We start from the raw sequence: 26,334 nt of genomic DNA on the forward strand, positions 1-26,334 counted from the left end.
AACACAACCTTCCAGAAGCTATGGGACACAGCTAAAGCAGTCCTGAGAGGAAAGTTTATACTCATGAGTGCATATATTAAAAAGACTGAAAGATCCCAAATCAATGACCTAATGATACATCTCAAACTCCTAGAAAAACAAGAACAAGCAAATCCCAAAACAAATAGAAGGAGAGAAATAATAAAAATAAGAGCTAAAATCAACGAAATAGAAACCAAAAAAACCATACAAAGAATTAATGAAACAAAAAGTTGCTTCTTTGAAAAAATAAACAAGATCGATAGACCCCTGGCAAACCTGACTAAAATGAGGAGAGAAAAAACCCAAATTAGTAGAATCAGGAATGCAAAAGGGGAGATAACAACAAACACCATGGAAGTCCAGGAAATCATCAGAGACTACTTTGAGAACCTATATTCAAATAAACTTGAAACTCTTAAAGAAATGGACAGATTTCTAGATACATATGACCATCCAAAACTGAACCAAGAGGAAATTAATCCCCTGAATAGATCTATAACACAAAATGAAATTGAAGCAGCAGTCAAGAGTCTCCCCAAAAAGAAAAGTCCAAGACCTGATGGATACTCTGAATTTTATCAGAACTTTAAAAAAGAACTGATACCAACCCTCCTTAAACTGTTCCACGAAATAGAAAGGGAAGGAAAACTGCCAAACACATTTTATGAAGCCAGTATTACACTTATCCAAAAACCAGGCAAAGATACCTCCAAAAAGGAGAACTATAGGCCATTCTCCTTAACGAACATTAATGCAAAAATCATCAACAAAATAATGGCAAACCGAATTCAACAACACATCAAAAAGATTATTCACCACGACCAAGTAGGCTTCATCCCAGGGATGCAGGGGTGGTTGAAAATACGAAAATCAATAAACGTAATAAACCACATTAACAGAAGCAAAGACAAAAACCACTTGATCATCTCAATAGATGCAGAAAAAGCCTTTGATAAGATCCAACATCATTTCATGATAAAAGCTCTAAGAAAACTAGGAATAGAAGGAAAGTTCCTCAACATTATAAAAGCTATATATGACAAACCTACAGCCAGCATTATACTTAACGGAGAAAAACTGAAACCATTCCCTCTAAAATCAGGAACTAGACAAGGAAGCCCACTATCTCCATTCCTATTCAACATAGTACTGGAATTCCTAGCCAGAGCAATTAGGCAAGAAGAAGGAATAAAAGGAATACAAATAGGTAAAGAAACTGTCAAAATATCCCTGTTTGCAGATGACATGATCCTATACAGTAAAGACCCAAAAAAAAAATCCCTGTTTGCAGACGACATGATCCTATACAGTAAAGACCCAAAAAACTCTACTCAGAAGCTTCGAGACATCATCAATAGCTATAGCAAGGTAGCAGGATATAAAATCAACATAGAAAAGTCATTAGTATTTCTATACACGAACAATGAGCAAACTGAAAAAGAATGTATGAAAACAATTCCATTTACAATAGCCTCAAAAAAAATCAAATACCTAGGTGTAAACCTAACAAAAGATGTGAAAGACCTCTACAAGGAAAACTATACACTTCTGAAGAAAGAGATTGAGGAAGACTATAGAAAGTGGAGAGATCTCCCATGCTCATGGGTTGGTAGAATCAACATAGTAAAAATGTCAATACTCCCAAAAGTAATCTACATGTTTAATGCAATTCCCATCAAAATTCCAATGACATTCATTAAAGAGATTGAAAAATCTACTGTGAAATTTATATGGAAACACAAGCGGCCACGAATAGCCAAGGAAATACTCAGTCAAAAGAACAATGCTGGAGGTATCACGATACCTGACTTCAAACTGTATTACAAAGCAATAACGATAAAAACAGCATGGTACTGGCACAAAAACAGACATGAAGACCAGTGGGAACAGAATAGAGGACCCAGATATGAAGCCACACAACTATAACCAACTTGTCTTTGACAAAGGAGCTAAAAATATATGATGGAAAAATAGCAGCCTCTTCAACAAAAACTGCTGGGAAAACTGGTTAGCAGTCTGCATAAAACTGAAACTAGATCCATGTATATCACCCTATACCAAGATTAACTCAAAATGGATCAAGGATCTTAATATCAGACCACAAACTCTAAAGTTGATACAGGAAAGAGTAGGAAATACTCTGGAGTTAGTAGGCATAGGTAAGAACTTTCTCAACGAAACCCCAGCAGCACAGCAACTAAGAGATAGCATAGATAAATGGGACTTCACAAAACTAAAAAGCTTCTGTTCATCAAAAGAAATGGTCTCTAAACTGAAGAGAACACCCACAGAGTGGGAGAAAATATTTGCCAGCTATACATCAGACAAAGGACTGATTACCAGAATATATAGGGAACTTAAAAAACTAAATTCTCCCAAAACTAATGAACCAATAAAGAAATGGGCAAGTGAACTAAAAAGAACTTTCTCAAAAGAAGAAATTCAAATGGCCAAAAAACACATGAAAAAATGCTTACCATCTCTAGCAATAAAGGAAATGCAAATTAAAACCACACTAAGATTCTGCCTCACCCCTGTTAGAACAGCCATCATTAGCAACACCACTAACAACAGGTGTTGGCAAGGATGCGGGGGAAAAAGGAATCCTCTTACACTGTTGGTGGGAATGTAAACTAGTACAACCACTCTGGAAAAAAATCTGGAGGCTACTTAAAAAGCTAGACGTCGATCTACCATTTGATCCAGCAATACCACTCTTGGGGATATGCCCAAAAGACTGACACAGGTTACTCCAGAGGCACCTGCACACCCATGTTTATTGCGGCACTATTCACAATAGCCAAGTTGCCCCACCACTGACGAATGGATTAAGAAAATGTGGTATCTATACACAATGGAATTCTATGCAGCCATGAAGAAGAACGAAATGTTATCATTCACTGGTAAATGGATGGAATTGGAGAACATCATTCTGAGTGAGGTTAGCCTGGCCCAAAAGACCAAAAATCGTATGTTCTCCCTCATATGTGGACATTAGATCAAGGGCAAACACAACAAGGGGATTGGACTTTGAGCACATGATAAAAGCTTTAGCACACAAGGGAGGGGTGAGGATAGGTAAGACACCTAAAAAATTAGTTAGCATTTGTTGCACTTAACGCAGAGAAACTAAAGCAGATACCTTAAAAGCAACTGAGGCCAATAGGAAAAGGGGACCAGGAACTAGAGAAAAGGTGAGATCAAAAAGAATTAACCTAGAAGGTAACACACACGCACAGGAAATCAATGTGAGTCAACTCCCTGTATAGCTATCCTTATCTCAACCAGCAAAAACCCTTGTTCCTTCCTATTATGGCTTATACTCTCTCTACAACAAAATTAGAAATAAGGACAAAATAGTTTCTGCTGGGTATTGAGGGGGTTTGGGGGAGAGGGATGGATGGAGTGGTTGGTAAGGGAGGGGGTGGGGGCAGGGGGGAGAAATGACCCCAGTCTTGTATGCACATATGAATAATAAATATATATGTATGTATGTGTGTGTGTGTGTGTGTGTGTGTGTATATATAGGGAGAGATCAATTTTTATTAAGTGTGTGGAACTGTTTTACACCAGCTTCCTTGGCATAGTAGGATTGTTTTTAAAGTTTTACTTTAATATTCAAACTTCATTAGTAAATCATTATGTCATGCTTTAATAAAACTGTTAAGTTTTGTTTTGAAAGTCCCTGTGATAAATTATAACTTGTCATCCCTTTCTTCCCTCAGATGTTATTTCATTTGTTAGATATTAAACAAACTATGTTAATAGCAAAAAAACAAATGACAGAGAAATAAAAACTTTCCATGATTAAAAAAAACAACTAAAAGAGTTCATGACCACTAAACCAGCACTGCAGAAGATACTAAAATGAATCCTACACACAGAAGAAGAAGGTAAACACAACAATGAAAATAACCAAATGAGATGCAGAGTCTGAACAAAACAGTTTTGAATGATCAGTGGATCATTGAAGAAATAAGGTTGAAAATCAGAAAATTCCTAAAATCAAGTAAAAATGAAAACACAGAACATCCGGGAAATAGCAAAGATAGATCTCAAGGGAAACTTAATAGCTATGGCTGCCTACATGTTAAAAAAAAATCAAATGTCAAAAAACTTAATGATGCACCTAAAGCTCTTAGAAAAACATGTAAGACCAAAAATCACTAGAGGGAAAGAAATAATAAAGACCAGGGCAGAAATTAACTAAAATTTTTAAAGGTTCTTTAAAAAGATAAAAAGAATCAGCACCAGTGATTCACACCTGTAATCCCAGCTATTTGGGAGGCTGAGATCAGGAGGACCTCATGTCAAGGCCAGCCAGGGTAAACAGTTCACAACACCCCATCTCTAAAATAGCTAAGGAAAAAATAGATTGGAGGTGTAGCTCAAGCAGTAGAGCTGCTACTGTTTTGCAAACATGAAGCCCAGTTCAAACCAGAGTACCACCAAAAAAATAAAAATGAAAAAGACTGACAAACCCTTAGCCAAATTAACCAAAAGAAAGAGGAAAGACCAAAATTAATGAAATTAGAGATGGGATAATGAATATCACAACAAATATCACTGAAATTCAGAAGATTATTAGAGAATATTTCAAAAACCTATAAGCCAATCAACTGGAAAATCAAGAAGAAATGGATAAATTCCTGGGCACCATGACCTACCAAAATTAAGCCATCAGGATGCAAACAACTTGTAAGATATATAATGAGCAATGCCATTGAAGCAATAACAGTCTCCCAACAAAGAAAAGCCCAGGACTGCAGGGATTCACAGATGAATTATACCTGACCTTTTAAGAAATAATTCCAAAACTCATCAAACTATTCCATAAAATAGAAAGGGAACTACCAAACTCATTCTATGAAACCAGTTTTACCTGACACCAAAACCAGAAAAGGACACACACAAGAAGAAAATTATAAATTACCTTGATGAACATAAACACAAAATTTCCCAATAAAATGTTCATACCAAATTCAACCACACATTGAGTGGGTGTATCATACAACTGGGTATGGTGGCTTACCCCTGTAATCACAGTTACTTGGGAGGCTGAGATTGGGAGGATGAGGATTTGAGGCAAATAATTACTAAGACCCCCACCTCAACCAATAGCTAGGTGAGGTGGTGTGTGCTTATCATCCCAAACAATGGGGAAAGTTGGTATTGAGGGGACTGCAGTTCTGGGCAAGACTGAGCAAAAGTTTGCAATAGCCAATCTCAATGGTATCTGGAACTTTTTAAAACGTGACATGAATTTAGAAGAGAACTCTTTGAGGGAGAATAAGTGAGACAACAGAGGGCAAAAAGAGTTGGTGATGGGCGTGTGAACATGATTTACTAAACCTCTTTGCACAGTCAATACATGCTAATAAAATAAACTATATATATATCCATAATGTGTATGTTTTTCCACACATACGTGTGCATAAATATACATATATATGTATAGACTTTCATTCTAATCATCCATTGCTCAATTCTCATTCCAAATTTGAGATACATTACTTCCACAAAATACATTAAAAGTAAAAATTAACAAAGTTTATATATAAAACACCTCCCTTTTAGACATACTTAAAATATTTTGAAAAATTAAAATACTAGATTTCCCAAAAATGACAAAAACACATGTGATACAAACCAGTTATAAGGTACCCTTCTACACCTACTGAAAGAAAGCACTGAAAAATAGCTAGGACTGTACTTCAGTGGCAGATCATGAGCTTAGAATGTTCAGAATCTTGCATTCAAACTCTAGCACCCAAAAAAACAAACAGAAAGAAAAGAAAGGAAGAAAAAGAAATGAGCAGGGGTAAGAAAGTAAGAAAGAGTAATAGATGGGGTGAATTTGATCAAAGTACAGATACACAGTATGGAAATAACACAACAAAACACCTTTGTATGATTAATATACACTAAAAATAAGAACATTTAAAACTAAGTGATATGGAAAGGAGAGGGCGAATATAACTGTAGTACATTATATTTATGTATGAAAACAGTATGATGAGCCAGGCATGGTGGCTCTTGCTATAATCCCAGCTATTTGGAAGGCTGAGATTAGGAGGATCTCAGTTCAAGGCTAACCCAGGCGAGACCCCATCTCAACCAATATCTAGACATGGTGGCGCATGCTTGTCATCACAGTTACACGAGACTGAGATCCCAGGACTGTGGTTCAAGGCCAGCATAGGCAACAAAAAGTTTGCCCAGGAAAAAATTTTGGAATAGTGGTGCTCACCTGTCATCCCAGCTATGCAGGAAGCATAAACAGGAAGATAAAGGTCTAGGTCAGACTGTACCAGACATAAATCTGAGATCCTATCTCAAAACTGACCAAAGCAAAAACAGCTGGAGGTATAGCTCAAGTGACAGAGTGCCTGCCTAGCAACAACGAAGCCCTGAGTTCAAGTCTCTGTACCAACTCCCCCCAAAAAAGAGAAGAACAACCTAGAGTGCATCTATCAGCACTGAAAAATCTTCAAAACAACATGGACTAAGAAAGCCAAATTTCAGAATGATGTAGCATTTATATAAAGTCTGAAAACATGAAATACAAGGTAATATACTCTTTAATTAGAAACAAGTATCTATACTGAAAATAAAGAACAGGAATGATAAACATTAAGAGTGGTCACCTCTGGTAGGGGCAGGCCACATTACACACAGAACTTCAATCATATGCAATTTTATCATTTGGGTAGAGTAATAAATACTCCAAGTACGTACATGTTTATTACATTGCTTTCTATATAATATCATTTGTTGGCAGTATTTTATACCAACAGGAGAAAGAGCAAATACACAGAAATAGATATTAATACACAGAAAGTAAAGTGACAGGACTGATAAATCTAAAGGCCAAGTATCTGAAAATATGGAAAACAAATCTCACACTAATTGAAAGAAAAAAAATTAAACAAAGAAAAAACTTTAAAAGAATAAAACATTTACAAAGAATTAAAATAATAAATTTATATGGTTAATAGGTAATTTCTGAGAAAAACAAAAAGTATCAAAATAACTCAAGCCAGATTTGATAATTCTACAAAGAAAAAAAAAATAGAACAAATGGAAAAGGCATCAGTAAAGCTCTCACAAGGTTGGTCTCCCTCAGAGACCAACCAGGACATTATCCTCTGCTAATACTCCACCTATTAACTGCAGAATAAGGAGGAAAAAGAACAAAAACTACCCAATTCATTTTATTCTACTGGCTCAATGGTGGTACTGAGACCTGACAAAGACTGCACATTGACCTATCTATACAAAGGCATACCACAAAAGGCACACCACAAAAGCACACTGATACTGCCTATCATATTGGTAAGCACCCCAAAGAAAACATTAGTAAATTCATGATATTTTAATCAGCTATTTCTATAATGCTCTAAGTAGTCTTAGTCATATATATATATACATATATATATATGACATTTTATTTTTTTATTTTTGAATTGTTTATACTTTTATTCATATGTGTATACATTGTTTGGGCAACCTCTCCCGCCTGCACCCACCCCAGGCAGATCCTATTCTGCCCTCTTGTTCTCCGATTTTGTTGAAGAGAAAGCATAAGAGATAATAAGAAAGACACAGCATTTTTGCTAGTTTGAGATAACAATAGCTACACAGAAGGATTCCTAGCATTGCTTCCATACACATAATGTATTACAACCTGAATTGATTCACCTCTATCAGACCTCTTCACTACTTACTGGTCCCTTCCCATAGTGGTCTCTGCCAGTTTATGATTACTTTATTAGCTCCTCTACAGTGGGCACATCAACCACATTCAAGTTTTAGGTTTCCTTCCCTTTCCTTATTCCTCCCGTGCATGTTCTCCCCTTAGTGTGTGATCCACTAATATTACTGCATTTGTTTTTGGTCTATAATCCATATCTGAGGGAGAACATAAGATTTTTAGCCTTCTGAGCCTGGCTAACTTCACTTAAGATGATGTTCTCCATTTCATCCATTTACTTGTGAATGACAAAATTTCATTCTTCTTTGTGGCTCAGTAAAATTCCATTGTGTATAAATAACACATTTTCTTAATCCATTTGTCAGTTGTGAGGCATCTTGGCTGTTTCCATAATTTAGCTATTGTGAATATGACATTTAAAAATTTTTTAAACTTTATTAATATAAAACGAGTAACAGCCGGGTGTTGGTGGCTCACGCTTATACTCATAGCTACTTGGGACTCTGAGATAGGAAGGACAGTGATGCCAGGCCAGCCTGGGCAAAAAGTTTGCAAAAACCCATCTCAACAAAAAAATCTGGGCATGGTGGCGCACACCTGTCATCCCAGTGAGGAGGGAAGATTAAAATACAAGGATTCCAGTCCAGGCTGGCCTGGGTAAACACAAAGACCCTATTCTCCAAAATAACCAGAACAAAAAGGGGTAGAGGTGTAGTTCAAGTGGTACAGTGCTTGCCTACAATGCGTGAAGCCCTGACTTCAAAGCCCAGTACCAGCAAAAAAAAAAAAAAGGAGCAATGGATTTAATATCTAAGCTAGAAAATTTCTCATATTTCTAATTGAGAAAATAAAACATATACCCATTCTTTATATATATCTGCTAAAAAGTGAATGATGTTCGGTAATGGTAATGGTTCTAAAATCTCACAAAAACATCCGCCACAATTACCAACAATTAAAGGTGGAGCATGTCCATCTTTCATTTAATTTCACAAGTATTCATCCAAACAGGCTTTAGAAACAAAAGACTCAAAAGTCACTGCTGCCTGAGGTCATGACAAAAATTAACAGGAAAAGAATAAATAAGGTTATACCACTACTTTTAAAGCATTTGTTTTTCAAAATTAAACCTACTATATTTATCATTGAACTCAATAGCTTTGGGAAGGAAGGAAATTTATTAAATCATAACTAAAGTATCTGAATTTTAATTAAACCAGTTTCTGTGTCTATCTTTGTATTTTATGGCAACCAAAGCCTTAAAGTGTAATTATTATCAATTTTAACCAACTAGAGGCAATCATTTTTTTAAAATACTTTCTAAAATGCCAGGTGCATTGGTGCATGACTGTAATCCCATCAAATGGGAGACTGAGACAGGAGGATCTTGAGTTCAAGGCCAGCTTGGAGTACGTAATAAGACCCTGTCTCAAAAAATAAACAATTATTTTTAAAAACTAACTACAGGATGGATAATTTTCTCCAGCTCTTAAACCTTCAATCTATTTTCTTTTTCTATTTAACACCAAACCTCAGTCCTAGAACCAGTTCAAACTATACACAAGAAGGAATCTAAGAGGCTGAGGTTCAAAAAGGAAATCTACAATCAAATTGCAATTATCATTAATCTAACTTTGATACTGGTAAGCCCAATGCTCAGAATTGGATCACTTCTTTTTTACCAATACCTGAATTATATATTTATTTATTTATTCAGTTATTTTGAGACAGAGACTCGTTATGTAGCCCAGGCTGGCCTCAAATTCATGACTCTCTTGCCTCAGCTTCTCCCATGGTTGGCATTACAGCACAGTCCACCACGCCCAATTGAATTCCTCTTCTAAGTTGATTGAGCTGTACTTACCAGCCTCTCATCAAAGAAGAAGGAATACTAGTATATCAAAAGACTTAGAATTTACTAAATGCCTGGATTTCAAACAGGACCACCAGTCACAATGTCCTGTATTATAATATCAAATGCCTGTGTAAAATATTACCTGAAATGCCTGCCCTCAAATACCATCTATTCTCTGACCTACTTGACGTTCAAAATTACAACCTTCAGATACTTCTATCCCTCTCCTGATAGAAAGTTGTTCCAATGAGTGAGTCTAGTTCCAGTTCAAGGTACTCTCTTCTCCTGCCCCTCTGCCAGGATGTCATTCAAGTTAATAAAGCAATTCCTAGTCACATGGAGAGGAAAAAATCAACACTGTGCAGTTAAATAAGTAAGAACCAGGCATTCACTGCTCTCAGAACCTTGCAGCCTTACGACAGACACAAACTCATAAGCAATTAACTTTATGCTACCAAACCTAAACTAAATTATACTTAATAGAAGCAAATACACAGGGAGTTTCTTTAGACTACTTGAAAAAGGTAAACTCTATGAAGTGGTGGCACATGAACCAGATTTGAAAGGTTGGTAACAGTTTAAATTTGAAAAAGCATAGCAAGCTATTCAGAGTTGCCAAAACCTAAAAAACAAGCAAGATGTTCAATAGGTGAATGGATAAACAAACTGTATACCCTACAATGGAAATATTTCCAAAAGATAAAAAGAAGTACTCTATCAGAGACACAGATGCCCATTAAATGCGTATTTTCAAGTAAGTCAATCTGAAAATGCTGTATGACTGCAATTATATTACACGCTGGAAAGGGCAAGTCTACTAAAGAATGGGTGGCTGTCAGGAATTGGGATAAGGGGCTGAATGCAGCAGGAAGACTGTTCTGAATGGCACTATACTGGTGGACACATGACTGCATGCACTTGCAATTCAGCACAAACAATGAACCTTAATGCATACAAACTTTTAAAAGTATTAAGATGGAAGAGGATTCCAAAAAGGAATACAGACCATGACGAGAGACTCTACTAACTGTCTTAACAAACCTATGAAACAATCTCAATGAAGGAGGTAGGAGAAAAAGGTGAAGATCTAAAATTCAAATTCAAATTTTCAAATTAACTTTGAAAATGAATGGAATCTATAGAAATAAAGGCAAAAAGAACTATCCATAAATGTTGTACCTTAATCAATAAATATATTACAGCACATAAACAGGACAAAAATCACATGATCATCTCAATGGATGTAGAAAAAACCTTTGACAAAATTCAACATCCTATCTTAATAAATGCTCTGATGAAACTAGAAATAAAAGTAAAGTATCTCAACATAATAAAGTTTACAGCCAACATCATACTAAATGGGGAAAAACTGAAACCATTTCCTTTACAGTCAGGAATGAGATAAGGATGTCCACTCAAGGAAGCAGGAGGAAAAAGGAACCCTTATACAGTGTTGGTGGGAATATACATTAGTACAACCAGTATGGGAAACAGTAAGGTGGCTCCTCAAAAAACTAAAAATAGAACTGCTATATGACCCAGCAATAGCACTCCTAGGCAGATACCTGAAGCAATATAACTCAGGTTACAATAGAGACACCTGCACGCCCATGTTTATTGCAGCACTATTCCCAATAAGCAAGCCATGGAAACAGCCCAGATGCCGTACAACTGATGAAAGGATTAAGAAAATGTGGTATTTATACACAACGGAATTTTATTTCACCATAAAGAAGAATGAAATTTTTTCATTCACAGGTAAATGGATGGAACTGGAGAACATCATCTTCAGTTAGCCAGGTTCAGAAAGACAAAGGTCGCATGTTTTTTCTCAAATGGGGAAGAGAGATTCAATACAAATACAAACATTATTATATATACATATAAATACATGCAGAACATGTTTCCAAAAGTGGAACTGTTAGAGGAGACTAAGGGAGGAAGAAGAATCATAGAGTAAATAATAATAAAATATATCACATCTGTGTAGGAACAAGACACAGTGAAACACACTGAAAACTGTTCAACAATACGGGATGGGGGGAAAGGATGAGGAAGAGTAGTGAAGGGGTTAGACTGATTTAAGCACAAAATATTTATAGGTAAATTACTAAAGCAAAAATCGCCACTGAAAAATGAACAGACACCTGAACAGTGAAGGACAGCAATATAAAACAGGTCGTGTTAAGGGGAAAGGGAGGGTAAATGAAGAGAGTAAAGGAGGTGAATGTGGGTAATGTACATTCTATACAGGTGTGAACATGAAACACTGAAATCACCTTAAGAAGTGAAATGGGGTAGGAGGGAGAATAATGGAGAAGATGAACAAACCAGGGTACAGTACATGTACATCACATGAAATATCACAATGAAACCCCCTATAAAACTATCATATACTAACATAAACGTTTTTTTAAAAAACGAAAGGACAGGAAAGTAAAATGGGTCCTATCCCAGGGTGGGTACCGGGGAATGGGAGGGTCATAAGGAAAGGGTGAAAGCGGGTGAATGTGGTAGAAACAGTATGTATCATGTATGAAAATGGAAAAATGAGATCTGTTGAAACTAATACAAGTATGGGGGCAGGGAGGATAAAAGAGAAGGGAATGAATTCAACTCTGATATATTGTAAGAACTTTTGTAAATGTCACAATGTATCCCTCTGTACAACTATAATATGCTAATAAAAAATAAATCATAAGAAAGTCATTTCTGGCTGGGGACATGGTTCAAGAGGTAGAGAGCCTCCCTAGCAAGCATAAGGCCCTGAGTTCAAAACCCAGTACCACTGGGATGCAGATAAATAATTCTAATACTACTATAATGTACACTACCTAAGTGAACAATTAAGTAAATGGATGGCAGAAGATGGGAAAAGGTTTCTTAATGTTGGAGTGTGAGTTCACAGATATACAAGAGAAGAAACTAGAAGGATCTATGTGGGAATGGATTTTTAGAGACATCAGTGAAAAGTCATGTTTGGTTTTATATTGATACAAATGGTTATATCTAGATGCTTATAGATATGTGAACATATACACTTTAAAATATACATATATAATTCCTTGATCTGTCAGCTGAAAGAGCCTAAAAGAAACCAGACTTCATTTGATGGAGGGAATCTAGCAAGATGAGACATTAGCTGGAAAAATCTGTCAGGAAGAAAGAGTAAAGTAAGTCAGACCTTTATGTGGGAAGAAGCACAGTAGGACATGAGTAACTTTAGATCCTGTTCAATCCATTAGGGAAAAAAGCAGTACCTTTTCCATACACCCATCCAGATATCTCATCTTCAAATAAAATAATCTAACCAAAATCATAGTACGAGAAGAAATCTCAAATATGGAAAGAGCACAATTAGCACAGGCCCAGAACATCAGTCTACAATGAAAAAACAATCCTCCTCTCTGACAAATTGACGAAGCACGAGTGTGTGGGGCACACGGAGGCAGAGAGAACATGCAATACTAAAGTATGGCAGATGTCAAGAGAAATTCCACCTTTTGGAAATACTACTAAAAAGAGTAGCTAATGAAATTATTATTATTAAAGCATTAACCCCACTCATATCTATTGAATAGTTAAGAAAATAAAAAACAGGAAGATACCCAGTATTTGAAATGACAACTGAGAATGTAATCACTCACTTCTAACAACTCTGAGACAACAGGCAGAACTTCGGGATTACAGATGTCAATGGAGTCATCCCGGTATGTCTTCTTTTTATAGCAGATATTACCCAAATGTAATATTGCTGAGAGAAGAGAGAAAATCCTGTGAAAATAAAATCACAAAATACAGTCAGCACATGTGTACTCTCAAAGCTCATTTCATTCCAAAATTCTAGCTAAGCAAATCAGTGAGTACAAATACGAAGCATTTAGTCTTCAGAAAAACAAGAAACACAAAAATAATACTGTAACTAAAATTTACTATTTACAGTATGTCAGGTATTGCACAAGTGTTTTACATGACCTGAGTTTCAGTCTATACAATTTGTTATGCAGTTGATTCAAGGGGACTTCTTGGTATTGCCTCAATTTGCTGTAGTGTTACAAGTCTATGTCTTTCTTTGTTTTGGGTGGTTTTTTTTTTTGGGGGGTGGTTGGGGACTGGAGTCTGAACTCAGGGCTTTTGCACCTCCAGTCCATTTTGGAGATGGAGATCTTGTGAACTATTTGCCTGGGCTGGCCTCCAATCTCAATCCTCCCAATCTCAGTCTCCAAAGTAGCTGGATTACATGTGTGAGCCACCAGTGCCCAGCTCAGTCCATGCCTTTCTAAATACTGTTCCTCCTGCCTTGAATGCCTTTTCCCTGCACTATTTCACATACCCTGAATCAGAATCTCCAAAGGAAAGGCCTTAGAATCTGCATTTTTACCAGGTGACTTTTTATGATTATATTTTTTCAATGTATCTTATTATGGTGCCCTTAATAAAAACTTTATTTAAAAAGGAGGCCCAGGGAGGTATACTGCCTAATATCAGGGCCCTAGTGTGAAGCACTATCAGTTGGACCCTCTCTTATCTATGACCATCCCACATCAGAGGAATACATGCCCTCAACTCAACAACGAATCCCTCCATGGAAGCACTCCAGTGCATCAACTCCTCACCTCAAGAACCTCATACTCATCTCCTATTTCTCGCCTAAACGTACAAGAACTTTCTATCAAAATATTCTTGTTTTACCAGTGGGCGGAGGAAGGATATAAGGAAAGGGTATAGGAGGGTGAATGTAATGGAAATATTATGTACTCATATGTAAATGGAAAAATGAGACATGTTGAAACTATTCCAGGAATGGAGAAAGGGGGGAAATACAAAATGATGGAGAGGGTGAATTCAACTGTGATATACTATAAGTACTTTTGTAAATGTCACCATTTACCCCCAGTACAATAATATATTAAAAAAAATTCTCGTTTATTTTTTCTTTAGTTTTAAGATGGGGTCTTGTTATAGCGCCCAGGCTGCCCTAGATACTAAGTAGACTTGGCTGGCCTTGAACTTGAAATCTTCCCAAGTGCTAGGACTTTTACAGGCCTGTATCACCATGCCCACTTTATTTTCCTCTTCTTTTAAATAAACCATCATAAATCTAACACATTCTCCTCTCACAAAAAAGCTTACCAACATGTTAAACTCGGTCTTCACTTTATCATTCCTATTCACCTCAGATTTGACATCTGCTACCCACTAATGTGCCTCAGGAGGTGCCAAGGACTTGCACTTATCTAAAAACAGAAAATGCTGCACATTGCTGACGTGTCAGAAGCATGTAACACAGGGGAACACTCCATTTGAAGCCCTTCTGAATTACTATACATACATATCTCTGTGTCTTGTCTGGTGGTTTCCTTAAGATAAACATGATCTATTTGTGAAAATGTAAATATGTATCTTCCTAAAATTAGGAAATATTCTGAATATAACAAAGATAATACTTCAGGAACCAGATATACTTGGAGAGGTACTGAATCAACATCTAATTCATAGGTCTACTTTTTCTAGTAATTTATAATTTAAATGTTAAACGTTTGAATCATTCACATTTCAGAGAAAATAGGTCAACTATAAAGAAATAATTCACCCGTTACCAGTGGCTCACATCTATAATCCTAGCTACTTGGGAGGCAAAGATCAGTAGGATCTCAGTTAGATGTCAGCCCCAACAAATACTTCCTGAGACTCTATCTGAAAAATACTCAAAACAATACAGGGCTGGCGGAGGGGCTCAAGTGGTAGAGCACCTGCCTAGCAAGTGTGAGGTCCTGAGTTCAAACCCCAGTACTACAAACAAAACAAAAAAGAAGAAGAAGAAAAAAGAACTAAAAGGCTGGCGTTAAACTCTTGATCCTCCTGCATCTACCTCCCCATAGTGCTGGAATTTCAGGCATGCACCACCATGCCCAGCTCTATGGCCCAATGCTTAAAAGTTATTTTTAGTAGTAGTTTGTAAGGTTGCTAATGACATTGTTTTCATATTTTAGGTTCAATAATCAGCATATTAGTGTTCTCACAAATATGTGACACATACTCTAGCAATAATAAATGTCATATAAATAATTAAAATACTATAAATATTTTTATATTTTCAGATTAGGAATATTCAGTCAGTAAAGTCTATGCAGATATTCCAAAATCTGAAAAACCTCCAAGATCTGAAACACTTTGGATAAAGTATACTTAATCCATATTAAATTAAATAGCAGTGATACTTACTATTTTTTAATATAATGTCAGTTGGGAATATAATGATCTTCATACATTAAGGAGTTGTGTTTGCATTTTCTGATATGAATGACTCTCATTTTGAGAAAGCCTTCAGTATCATTCTTTCAACTGTTAGATCCAGATATTCCCTCACACTGAGTTTGCATTTTAATTAGACTGGTCTTGTTCTCCAAAACATTATGTTGTACTGTGAACATTCACTCTTTTTGCCATTTGGAATGATCTTTATTTCTTTTCCACTCATTGAAGTATTTTCAATGTTTTGAGTAGAGAACATACTATGTGTACTGCCACTCCCCTCTCCTGTGACCATGGTAAACTCTACTAATAAATTACAGCATTCTTTTCTACTAACTGAGACCTGCTTTAGACTCTCTTATGACATAACCTCATGGGCAGCTTTAAGTGTTAGCATGTGAACTGAAACCTGTTTTCTTTAAAGCACTGTTCATGTTTTACCTTTTTCAAATGAAAAGTTTCCATAATTCTGCTTTGTTTCAGCCTTCAGTATTTTAAGATAACTATCCTTTAGTATAATTATTTACTGTTAATTCCTAAATAAGAGATGATAAGTGTTTTGAGAACAAGATTAGTCATATTTAAAAATTTAAAAATATTTATAGTATTTTAATTATTTATATGACATTTATTATTGCTAGAGAGTATGTATCACATATTTGTGAGAACACTAATATGCTGATTATTAAACATAAAAACTTTTAAGCATCAGGTTGGTACTCAGAAAGTTTTATATTTCCACATTAGAGATACTCAATCAGTATACACAGAGACACTTCATTCAGTTCGTATGTCATTCAGTCAGGTGTCACACACAGTAATGAAGTATTCTGATGGGACAGGGGAAGAATCAGAGCATGGAGACACTGGCAGGTGTATTCTCCTTTACTGACTAAGTTTCAGTGAATTGAAGTTTCTGTGTTTACATGTTAATAAGTTATATTATTTGGTTTTAACTAACTGCATTAAAGGAATCTAGTAAAGACTCTGCTAGTTGGAGTCATACCAATGATATAAGTGCAAACAAGAAAACAGGAAAGCTAATATTCTCCTACTTCTAATATGAGCTCATTATTCAAGAGATTTAAAATTGACAATATAATCAGATCTGACTAATTCCCCCCTCAGGAAATAATCCTATGTAGAGCCAGATGCAGAAGTGTGCACCTGTAGTCCCAGCCACCTGGTAGGTTAAGGCAGGAGAACTGCTTGAATCCAGGAGTTCAAGTCCAGCTTAGACAACACAGCAAGACTCTGTCTCCAAAAAAAGTTCTAAAAGTTCTAAGAAACTATTTTCTCTGGTGAAAGACAAATTTGTGTCATTAATTTTGAATAGAGTTTGTTTTACATTAAATGTAACTTACTTCATCTTCTACTGCACCCATTTTACATCTCTCCTTCACTTGCATTCACCACAAATAAGCAAATCCTTGGTGGCACTGAGGGCTGAACTCAAGGCCTGTGCTTCCCAGGCAGACGCTCCACCAGCCCCAACAAAAAAAAATTAATACAAGCTGGGCACCTGGCGCAAATCTGTAATCTTATCCACTTAGGAGACTGAGACTGGAAGGATCAACCTTCCAGGCCATTCCAGGCAAACAGTTCTCAAGACCCCATTTCCAAAATAACCAGAGAAAAATGGACTAGAAGTGTGGTTCAAGCAGCAGAGTGCCTGCTTTGCACGTGTGAAGCCTTGGGTTCAAACCCAGTTCCACCAAAAACAAAAGAAAAAAAATTTTAGTACAATACTGCACACATAAATACACAATGGAAACATTAGAAAACTGCATTTACTTATAGGTGTGAATAACTTAATGAGATTAGCGATCACTGATAAAGAAAATAAGGAGCTATAAAAATAACGTTTTTGGACTGGAGGTGTAGCTCAAGTGGTGGAGTGCTTGCCTCACAAGACTGAAGCCCTGAGTCCAAAATAATAATAATAATAATAATAATAATAATAATAATAATAATAATGATAATGATAATGTTATAAATTAACAGTTTTTAAGTAATGTCCATGGATAGGCTTCAGGGGCACCATGAATTCTTGCAATTATATGCAAATATTTATCAATGTACATTTTACAAAAAGAAGATCTCTAGCTTTCATAAGATTGTCAAAGAACTTATGACAAGAAAAGAAACTCAAAACAACACTTAAAACAGACGAGATAATGGATCAGGAATACTAGTTACAAAAATGTATAGAAGAACCAAGGGAGAGAAATCTTACAAAAACACATCATGATTTCTTCTCTACTGGGAGTAGAATATAATAAATAAACTCACTGTCTTCGCGTCTTGGGAAGAAATCCTACCATTTCCATGGCCAGTTGTAAGCGTTCAAAGTCATGCCTCAAATCTTCTCCCTCCACTGTAAAGCAGTCCTGCTTAAGAAAAAAGGGGGAACTATCACGATTACCTGATAAAAAAAATAATGTGGGCCTCAAAAATGTTAATTTAAGTACACTCATTTATAAAGGCAAAGAAAAACTGAAGGAATATTTAGACACAATTAGACTCATTAGACCTCTTATCAACTACAGGTAAAGCAAAGTAATAAATACACCCACCAAAATGCCAGGACATTTGGTTTGCACTAGGACGCAAAAGAACATAATCTCCAAGCTTTCTATCTTTGTGGCAGCCCAGAATGAATTGGGGAACACATCAATAGGATAAAAAAATTTTAAAAGAAAAAAAAAAAATACCAGTACATTTCCTTTTTTTCTCCCTTCCACAACCAACAACACAAGAATCTCAAGAGTAACAACAGCCAGCAGTACTTGTAAAGTATGCTGATACCAAGAGTTTGATTTTAAGCACTTCAAAAGAGTTTCAGGGATTCAAGGCATTAACAAAGCTCAATTCCACAAGCAAATGGCATTTATTCAACAAATACTTAACAAGTGCCCACCATATGCAAGGCACTGAAGTAAATCCTGAGAATATTTAAAAAAAAAAAAAAATAAGCTGGGCACCAGGGGCTCACCCCTGTAATCATAGCTACTTGGGAGGATGAGATCAGGATGACTGAGGCCAGTCCACGCAAATATTTCTAGAGTCCCCATCTCCACAATAACCAGAGCAAAATTGACTGGAGGTATGGCTCAAGCAGTAGAGCACCTGCTTTGAAAGCCTGAAGCTGAGTTCAAACTTCAGTCTCAAAAAAAAAAAAAAAATATTTAGAGGCAGTAATGCTGTTGAGAAGTAGATCCTAGACTTATATAGTATAAAGCAATTGATGTGATAGCTATACTAGGTGTTTAAATAGTTTCTAATGAAATAATATAGGCAACACGGTAATCAACCAAGGAAAGCAGTGTATAAAAACACACTATGTGAGTGAGAAAAAATACTTTTAGATACCAGATTTTTAAAACAAACAAAAAAAACCTCTTAGTGTAACCACTGCATTTCAGTTCCCAAGAGAGTCAAACAGCGACATCAAATAATCTAAATCTCTGAAAAAATCTTTGAAATTCCTTTACTACATGCTCTCATACTCCTTTGTACTTACATTGTCAAGAACTCCTCACATTTGTGTTTACTTTTATAAATGCCTATCTCCCTAGGGAATGTTCAAAACCAACTCAATGAACTCAAGAACTATTATCTGTCTTATTCAGTGCAGATCTCAAGCATTAACTCAGTGCCAAGAATATGCAAGGAATTACTGAAGTAAATGGATACTCACTGAATTACTGAATAATATACATATACTGAATTGAATGGCATTTATTAAGTACCTACCATGTATTTTAAGAATGAGTTAATAAGTACATCTAGATATAATAGTTTAAAATTAAATCTTTTAAGTTTTAAAATGAAAACAGTATTTTTATTTTCTTTATGAAAAGGTACATATGTACAGGCTAAAATGTTTAACTCACTACAAGAAAAGTTCTTCTGAGAACAAAAGCATCTAATACTCTGACTATGAAATTTTGGCAAGTTGTTTTTAAGATGTGTTCTACAGACATGCCAGTGACAATGCTCTACTCACAACACTAAGTGTTTTCAGTTAATGTGATCTGCTTTCACCTACACTAACACTTGTTTCCTTTTGTTTTTGGAGACAGGCTCTCTCTATATAGCTCACTCTGGCCTCCAACTCACAATCTTCCTGCCTCCTCCACCTCTCAGGTGCTGGGATTACAAGCATGCACCATCACACCCAACTTTAATAAAGCTTTATAAAAAGCTCTTTTGCTTCTATTTTCCCCAAAATTACAGTTTATTCATTTTATGATTTAGCAAACACTCTCTGTAACAAGAAGTAGGGGTAATCAGTGCTTCCACTTGTACAAGTTCAATGATGCAATGATTCTTACAACTAGTAAGTGTTCTTATTTGCCCTACAAGTGAGTGAAATAATTAATGAATATAAAATACTGGGAAAGTAAGTTGAAAGAGGCACTAAAATATAAATACGCATACATTTACTATGCTCTTCATCAAATGTTATTCAAAAGTACAATGTGCTTTCAGGAAACACCAAAATCAAAATGAATTTTTTTTAAAAATTGCACTGATTCTGTTTCTCTAATGACAACCATAGAAGAAAACCTAAAGACAGATGGAATCAGACCAAAACTGCCCTTATGTTCTATTTAGGTTCCCCTGGAAGTCAACCTTGGGACAGACCAAATTTCAAGTACAAGGAATAGAGGAAGTGGGAAAGTAAAATGGGGAAGGGAAGGCAGCCTGCCCAATGTGATCTCTGAGAAACAACGCAAAACCTAGACAGGTGGGGGAGCTGCAGTATTCATTATGCCATCTCTCAGAATTGGGTGATAACCTATACAGACAGGACCAAACAGCTTTAATTCCCAAATCACTTCTAGAGGCCCTCCAAGAGAACAAAGTCCACCCAATGTCCTGAGAAAAACCTTCAGATATCAAGGTATGAATACTGATGGGCCACAGAACCATGAAATGGTAATGTTCAAAGGATAAAATAAGGAACTAAGCAACAACTATTACAACCTCTTATGCCAAAAGAACACAGCTAATTCCCCTGATCAACCCAACAGACTCATTTATCATTTGATAATATACCACTACATCCCTCTACAAACACACCATGCTTTTCTCTTTGTATGAAATGAACAGAACCCTTTCTTATTTACAAATACCAAGGATTAAGCCTAGCATGTAGAAGGTACTGAATGTGTGTGAGAAGGAGAGAGTCAAATTCAGTATTTTCTTCTATTCTGCCTGTATTTCTTTAAATGGCATTTAAGAAATCATACTTTTTTGGGCTGGCAGAGTGGCTCAAGCTTTAAGAGCACCTACCTAGCAAGAGTGAGGCCCTGAGCCCAAAACCCAGTGCACCAAAAAAAAAGAAAGAAAGAAATCTTATCTTTTAAATTACAAATGTATAGTACAGCACATAAATCAGAACAATTTAGTAAAGATGTTAGAGATCATTTAAGAAAAAGATAGAAAGAGCATAGGTTTGGGAACAAAGACAACTATGTTTTCCTGTAGGTTGTTAGAACTTTTGTGACTAGCGTTACAGGAAGACAGGACTGTCAGAGAACTGTTCTACCATTTGTGCTACATTACTTGTATATTTTATGGTGATTGTGAGGAAATACTTTTCACATGGGACCTCTTGCTGCCCACTGTCATAGACATTGAGATGTCTGTAGAATGTGTCTTAAAACTGCTTGCCAAAATATTTAGTCAGAATATTAAATGAATGTTTTCTCAGAAGAAATTTTCTTGCACTGAATTTTTCTTTTTTTTGGTGAGACTGGGGTTTGAACTTTGAACTCAGGGCTTTGTGCTTGCACAGCAGGCGCTCTACCACTTGGGTCACACGTCCAGCCCATTTTGCTCCAGTTATTTTGGAGATGGGGGTCTCCTGAAACTATTTGCCTAGGCTGGCCTCAAACACTGATCCTCCTGATCTCAGTCTCCCAAGTAGCTAGGTGCCCAGCTTTGCGGCAAATTTAAAATGTACTGTGAGGGAGAGGTAACAGGAAAGAAACCACAACATTCTCAAAATAAGTGCTTGATTTTGTTAATTGTATGAAGAATCAGAACAACAGCTATTTGAAAATACAATGAGCAGGAACATGAAGATGAACGTAATAGTAAGAGTAGGAAATTATGGTTACCAAGCTCTCCCAAAGATGTCAATGATGGCAGTGACAATGATAGAAACATCTTTCTGCACTCTATCAAACTCTTTATCTGCACTCTATCAGACTCTTTATATGCATAAAAGATTTTTTGGTTTTCTGAGACACGGGCTCACTACGTAGCCCAGCCTGGCCTCTAAATCTCACTCCTCCTGCCTTGTCCTCCCATGTACTACTAGGATTACAGATGTGTATTGCTACACTAGGTCAAATACTATTACTATTCCCTTAAATAGATGTGGGAAGAAAAAGTATGAAGTGGCCTGTTGAAAGTGGAATTAAAACACGCAAGTGGGTGAGTCAGAATTCAAGTCAGGTCAATTTACTTCAGAGTCCAAATTCTTAAGCATTACTTAAACTAACTCCAACAAAAGCAGGAAGTTCACAGTTTCACTGTAAGCTCTGAACAGGTAATCAATTCATATTTACAGTACGTGTCTGCAGTGCCCTACCTGCTTTCCAAAAAGATATGATCCACTTGGTGTAATAATAAAAGCTGGAAAGGAGGAGCTTCTTAAGAGTGGCAAAACAACTTAAAATTTTTCTATTAAAATTCATCAAAAAATCTCCACAATGCAGTAAAAGTAGAACTCAACAACAAAAGTAAAGACAAAAAACATGCAAACAGCTGGAAACTAAATAACTCATTACTTAATGAAGAATGGATCATCGATGCAATAAAAGAGGAAATTAAAAAGTTCCTGGAAGTCAATGAAAACGAAAATACAACCTTCCAGAACCTATGGGACACAGCTAAGGCAGTCCTGAGAGGGAAGTTTATAGCCATGAGTGCATATATTAAAAAGACTGAAAGATCCCAAATCAATGACCTAATGATACATCTCAAACTCCTAGAAAAACAAGAACAAGCAAATCCCAAAACAAATAGGAGAGAAATAATAAAAATAAGAGCTGAAATCAACGAAATAGAAACCAAAAAAACCATACAAAGAATTAATGAAACAAAAAGTTGCTTCTTTGAAAAAATAAACAAGATCGATAGACCCCTGGCAAACCTGACTAAAATGAGGAGAGAAAAAACCCAAATTAGTAGAATCAGGAATGCAAAAGGGGAGATAACAACAAACACCATGGAAGTCCAGGAAATCATCAGAGACTACTTTGAGAACCTATAATCAAATAAATTTGAAAATCTAAAAGAAATGGACAGATTTCTAGATACATATGATTATCCAAAACTGAACCAAGAGGAAATTAATCCCCTGAATAGACCTATAACACAAAATGAAATTGAAGCAGCAGTCAAGAGTCTCCCCAAAAAGAAAAGTCCAGGACCTGATGGATTCTCTGCTGAATTCTATCAGACCTTTAAAGAAGAACTGATACCAACCCTCCTTAAACTGTTCCACGAAATAGAAAGGGAAGGAAAACTGCCAAACACATTTTATGAAGCCAGTATTACACTTATCCAAAAACCAGGCAAAGACACCTCCAAAAAGGAGAACTATAGGCCATTCTCCTTAACGAACATTGATGCAAAAATCCTCAACAAAATAATGGCAAACAGAATTCAGCAACACATCAAAAAGATTATTCACCACAACCAAGTAGGCTTCATCCCAGGGATGCAGGGTTGGTTCAACATACGAAAATCAATAAACGTAATAAACCACATTAACAGAAGCAAAGACAAAAACCACTTGATCATCTCAATAGATGCAGAAAAAGCCTTTGATAAGATCCAACATCATTTCATGATAAAAGCTCTAAGAAAACTAGGAATAGAAGGAAAGTTCCTCAACATTATAAAAGCTATATATGACAAACCTACAGCCAGCATTATACTTAACGGAGAAAAACTGAAACCATTCCCTCTAAAATCAGGAACTAGACAAGGATGCCCACTATCTCCACTCCTATTCAACATAGTACTGGAATTCCTAGCCAGAGCAATTAGGCAAGAAGAAGGAATAAAAGGAATACAAATAGGTAAAGAAACTGTCAAAATATCCCTATTTGCAGACGACATGATCCTATACAGTAAAGACCCAAAAAACTCTACTCAAAAGCTCTTAGACACCATCAATAGCTACAGCAAGGTAGCAGGATATAAAATCAACATAGAAAAATCATTAGCATTTCTATACACTAACAATGAGCAAACGGAAAAAGAATGTATAAAAACAATTCCATTTACAATAGCCTCAAAAAAAATCAAATACCAGGTGTAAACCTAACAAAAGATGTGAAAGACCTCTACAAGGAAAACTATACACTTCTGAAGAAAGAGATTGAGGAAGACTATAGAAAGTGGAGAGATCTCCCATGCTCATGGGTTCAACATAGTAAAAATGTCAATACTCCCAAAAGTAATCTACATGTTTAATGCAATTCCCATCAAAATTCCAATGACATTCATTAAAGAGATTGAAAAATCTACCGTGAAATTTATATGGAAACACAAGAGGCCACGAATAGCCAAGGCAATACTCAGTCAAAAGAACAATGCAGGAGGTATCACAATACCTAACTTCAAAATATATTACAAAGCAATAACGATAAAAACAGCATGGCACTGGCACAAAAACAGACATGAAGACCAGTGGAACAGAATAGAGGACCCAGATATGAAGCCACACAACTATAACCAACTTATCTTTGACAAAGGAGCTAAAAATATATGATGGAGAAATAGCAGCCTCTTCAACAAAAACTGCTGGGAAAACTGGTTAGCAGTCTACAAAAAACTCAAACTAGATCCATGTATATCACCCTATACAAAGATTAACTCAAAATGGATCAAGGATCTTAATATCAGACCACAAACTCTAAAGTTGATACAGGAAAGAGTAGGAAATACTCTGGAGTTAGTACGTATAGGTAAGAACTTTCTCAATGAAACCCCAGCAGCACAGCAACTAAGAGATAGCATAGATAAATGGGACCTCATAAAACTAAAAAGCTTCTGTTCATCAAAAGAAATGGTCTCTAAACTGAAGAGAACACCCACAGAGTGGGAGAAAATATTTGCCAACTATACATCAGACAAAGAACTGATAACCAGAATATACAGGGAACTTAAAAAACTAAATTCTCCTAAAACTAATGAACCAATAAAGAAATGGGCAAGTGAACTAAACAGAACTTTCTCAAAAGAAGAAATTCAAATGGCCAAAAAACACATGAAAAAATGCTCACCATCTCTAGCAATAAAGGAAATGCAAATTAAAACCACACTAAGATTCCGCCTCACCCCTGTTAGAATAGCCATCATCAGCAACACCACCAACAACAGGCGTTGGCGAGGATGTGGGGAAAAAGGAGCCCTCTTACACTGTTGGTGGGAATGTAGACTAGTACAACCACTCTGGAAAAATATTTGGAGGCTACTTAAAAAGCTAGACATAGATCTACCATTTGATCCAGCAATACCACTCTTGGGGATATACCCAAAAGACTGTGACACAGGTTACTCCAGAGGCACCTGCACACCCATGTTTATTGCGGCACTATTCACAATAGCCAAGTTATGGAAACAGCCAAGATGCCCCACCACTGACGAATGGATTAAGAAAATGTGGTATCTATACACAATGGAATTCTATGCAGCCATGAAGAAGAATGAAATGTTATCATTCGCTGGTAAATGGATGGAACTGGAGAACATCATTCTGAGTGAGGTTAGCCTGGCCCAAAAGACCAAAATTTGTATGTTCTCCCTCATATGTGGACATTAGATCAAGGGCAAACACAACAAGGGGATTGGACTATGAGCACATGATAAAAGCAAGAGCACACAAGGGAGGGGTAAGGATAGGTAAGACACCTAAAAAACTAGCTAGCATTTGTTGCCCTTAACGCAGAGAAACTAAAGCAGATACCTTAAAGCAACTGAAGCCAATAGGAAAAGGGGAACAAGTACTAGAGAAAAGGTTAGATCAAAAAGAATTAACCTAGAAGGTAACACCCACGCACAGGAAATCAATGTGAGTCAATGCCCTGTATAGCTATCCTTATCTCAACCAGCAAAAACCCTTGTTCCTTCCTATTATTGCTTATACTCTCTCTACAACAAAATTAGAAATAAGGGCAAAACAGTTTCTGCTGGGTATTGGGGGGGGTAGGGAGGGGGCGGAGTGGGTGGTAAGGGAGGGGATGGGGGCAGGGGGGAGAAATGAACCAAGCCTTGTATGCACATACGTATAATAAAAGAAAAATGAAAAAAAAATCTATAAACTGAAATGTCTAATACTTATTTCCCAAAGTGTAAAATCTGAAAACAAAAGTTTCTTGATTTAAGAAATGGTAATGCAATTAAACTTTGTCTGAACATCCACACATACTGATCTTTCACAACATTTGACATAGGCTAA

The 26,334-nt window shown here is 36.3% G+C and overlaps 1 protein-coding gene and 1 pseudogene across 11 annotated transcripts in view; one reads left to right on the forward strand and one right to left on the reverse strand.

The window, feature by feature from the left end:
- Positions 1-26,334, reverse strand: part of Myo9a (myosin IXA) — a 242,541-nt gene that overhangs the window by 155,324 nt on the left and 60,883 nt on the right. For 7 of the 11 annotated variants that reach the window (XM_074061666.1, XM_074061668.1, XM_074061669.1 and 4 more), the window contains 2 exons: positions 18,138-18,238; positions 13,238-13,364 (listed from right to left, as the gene is read on the reverse strand). In XM_074061666.1, the coding sequence (XP_073917767.1) occupies positions 13,238-13,364; positions 18,138-18,238 (228 nt within the window). The remainder of the gene's footprint in view (positions 1-13,237; positions 13,365-18,137; positions 18,239-26,334) is intronic. The other 4 variants (XM_074061667.1, XM_020181924.2, XM_074061664.1 and 1 more) reach the window with 1 other exon arrangement.
- On the forward strand, positions 18,412-18,521 carry LOC141419331 (small nucleolar RNA SNORA31; annotated as a pseudogene).

Source organism: Castor canadensis, chromosome 19 (genome assembly GCF_047511655.1).
Source record: "Castor canadensis chromosome 19, mCasCan1.hap1v2, whole genome shotgun sequence".
In the NCBI taxonomy this organism is placed as follows: Eukaryota; Metazoa; Chordata; class Mammalia; order Rodentia; family Castoridae; genus Castor; species Castor canadensis.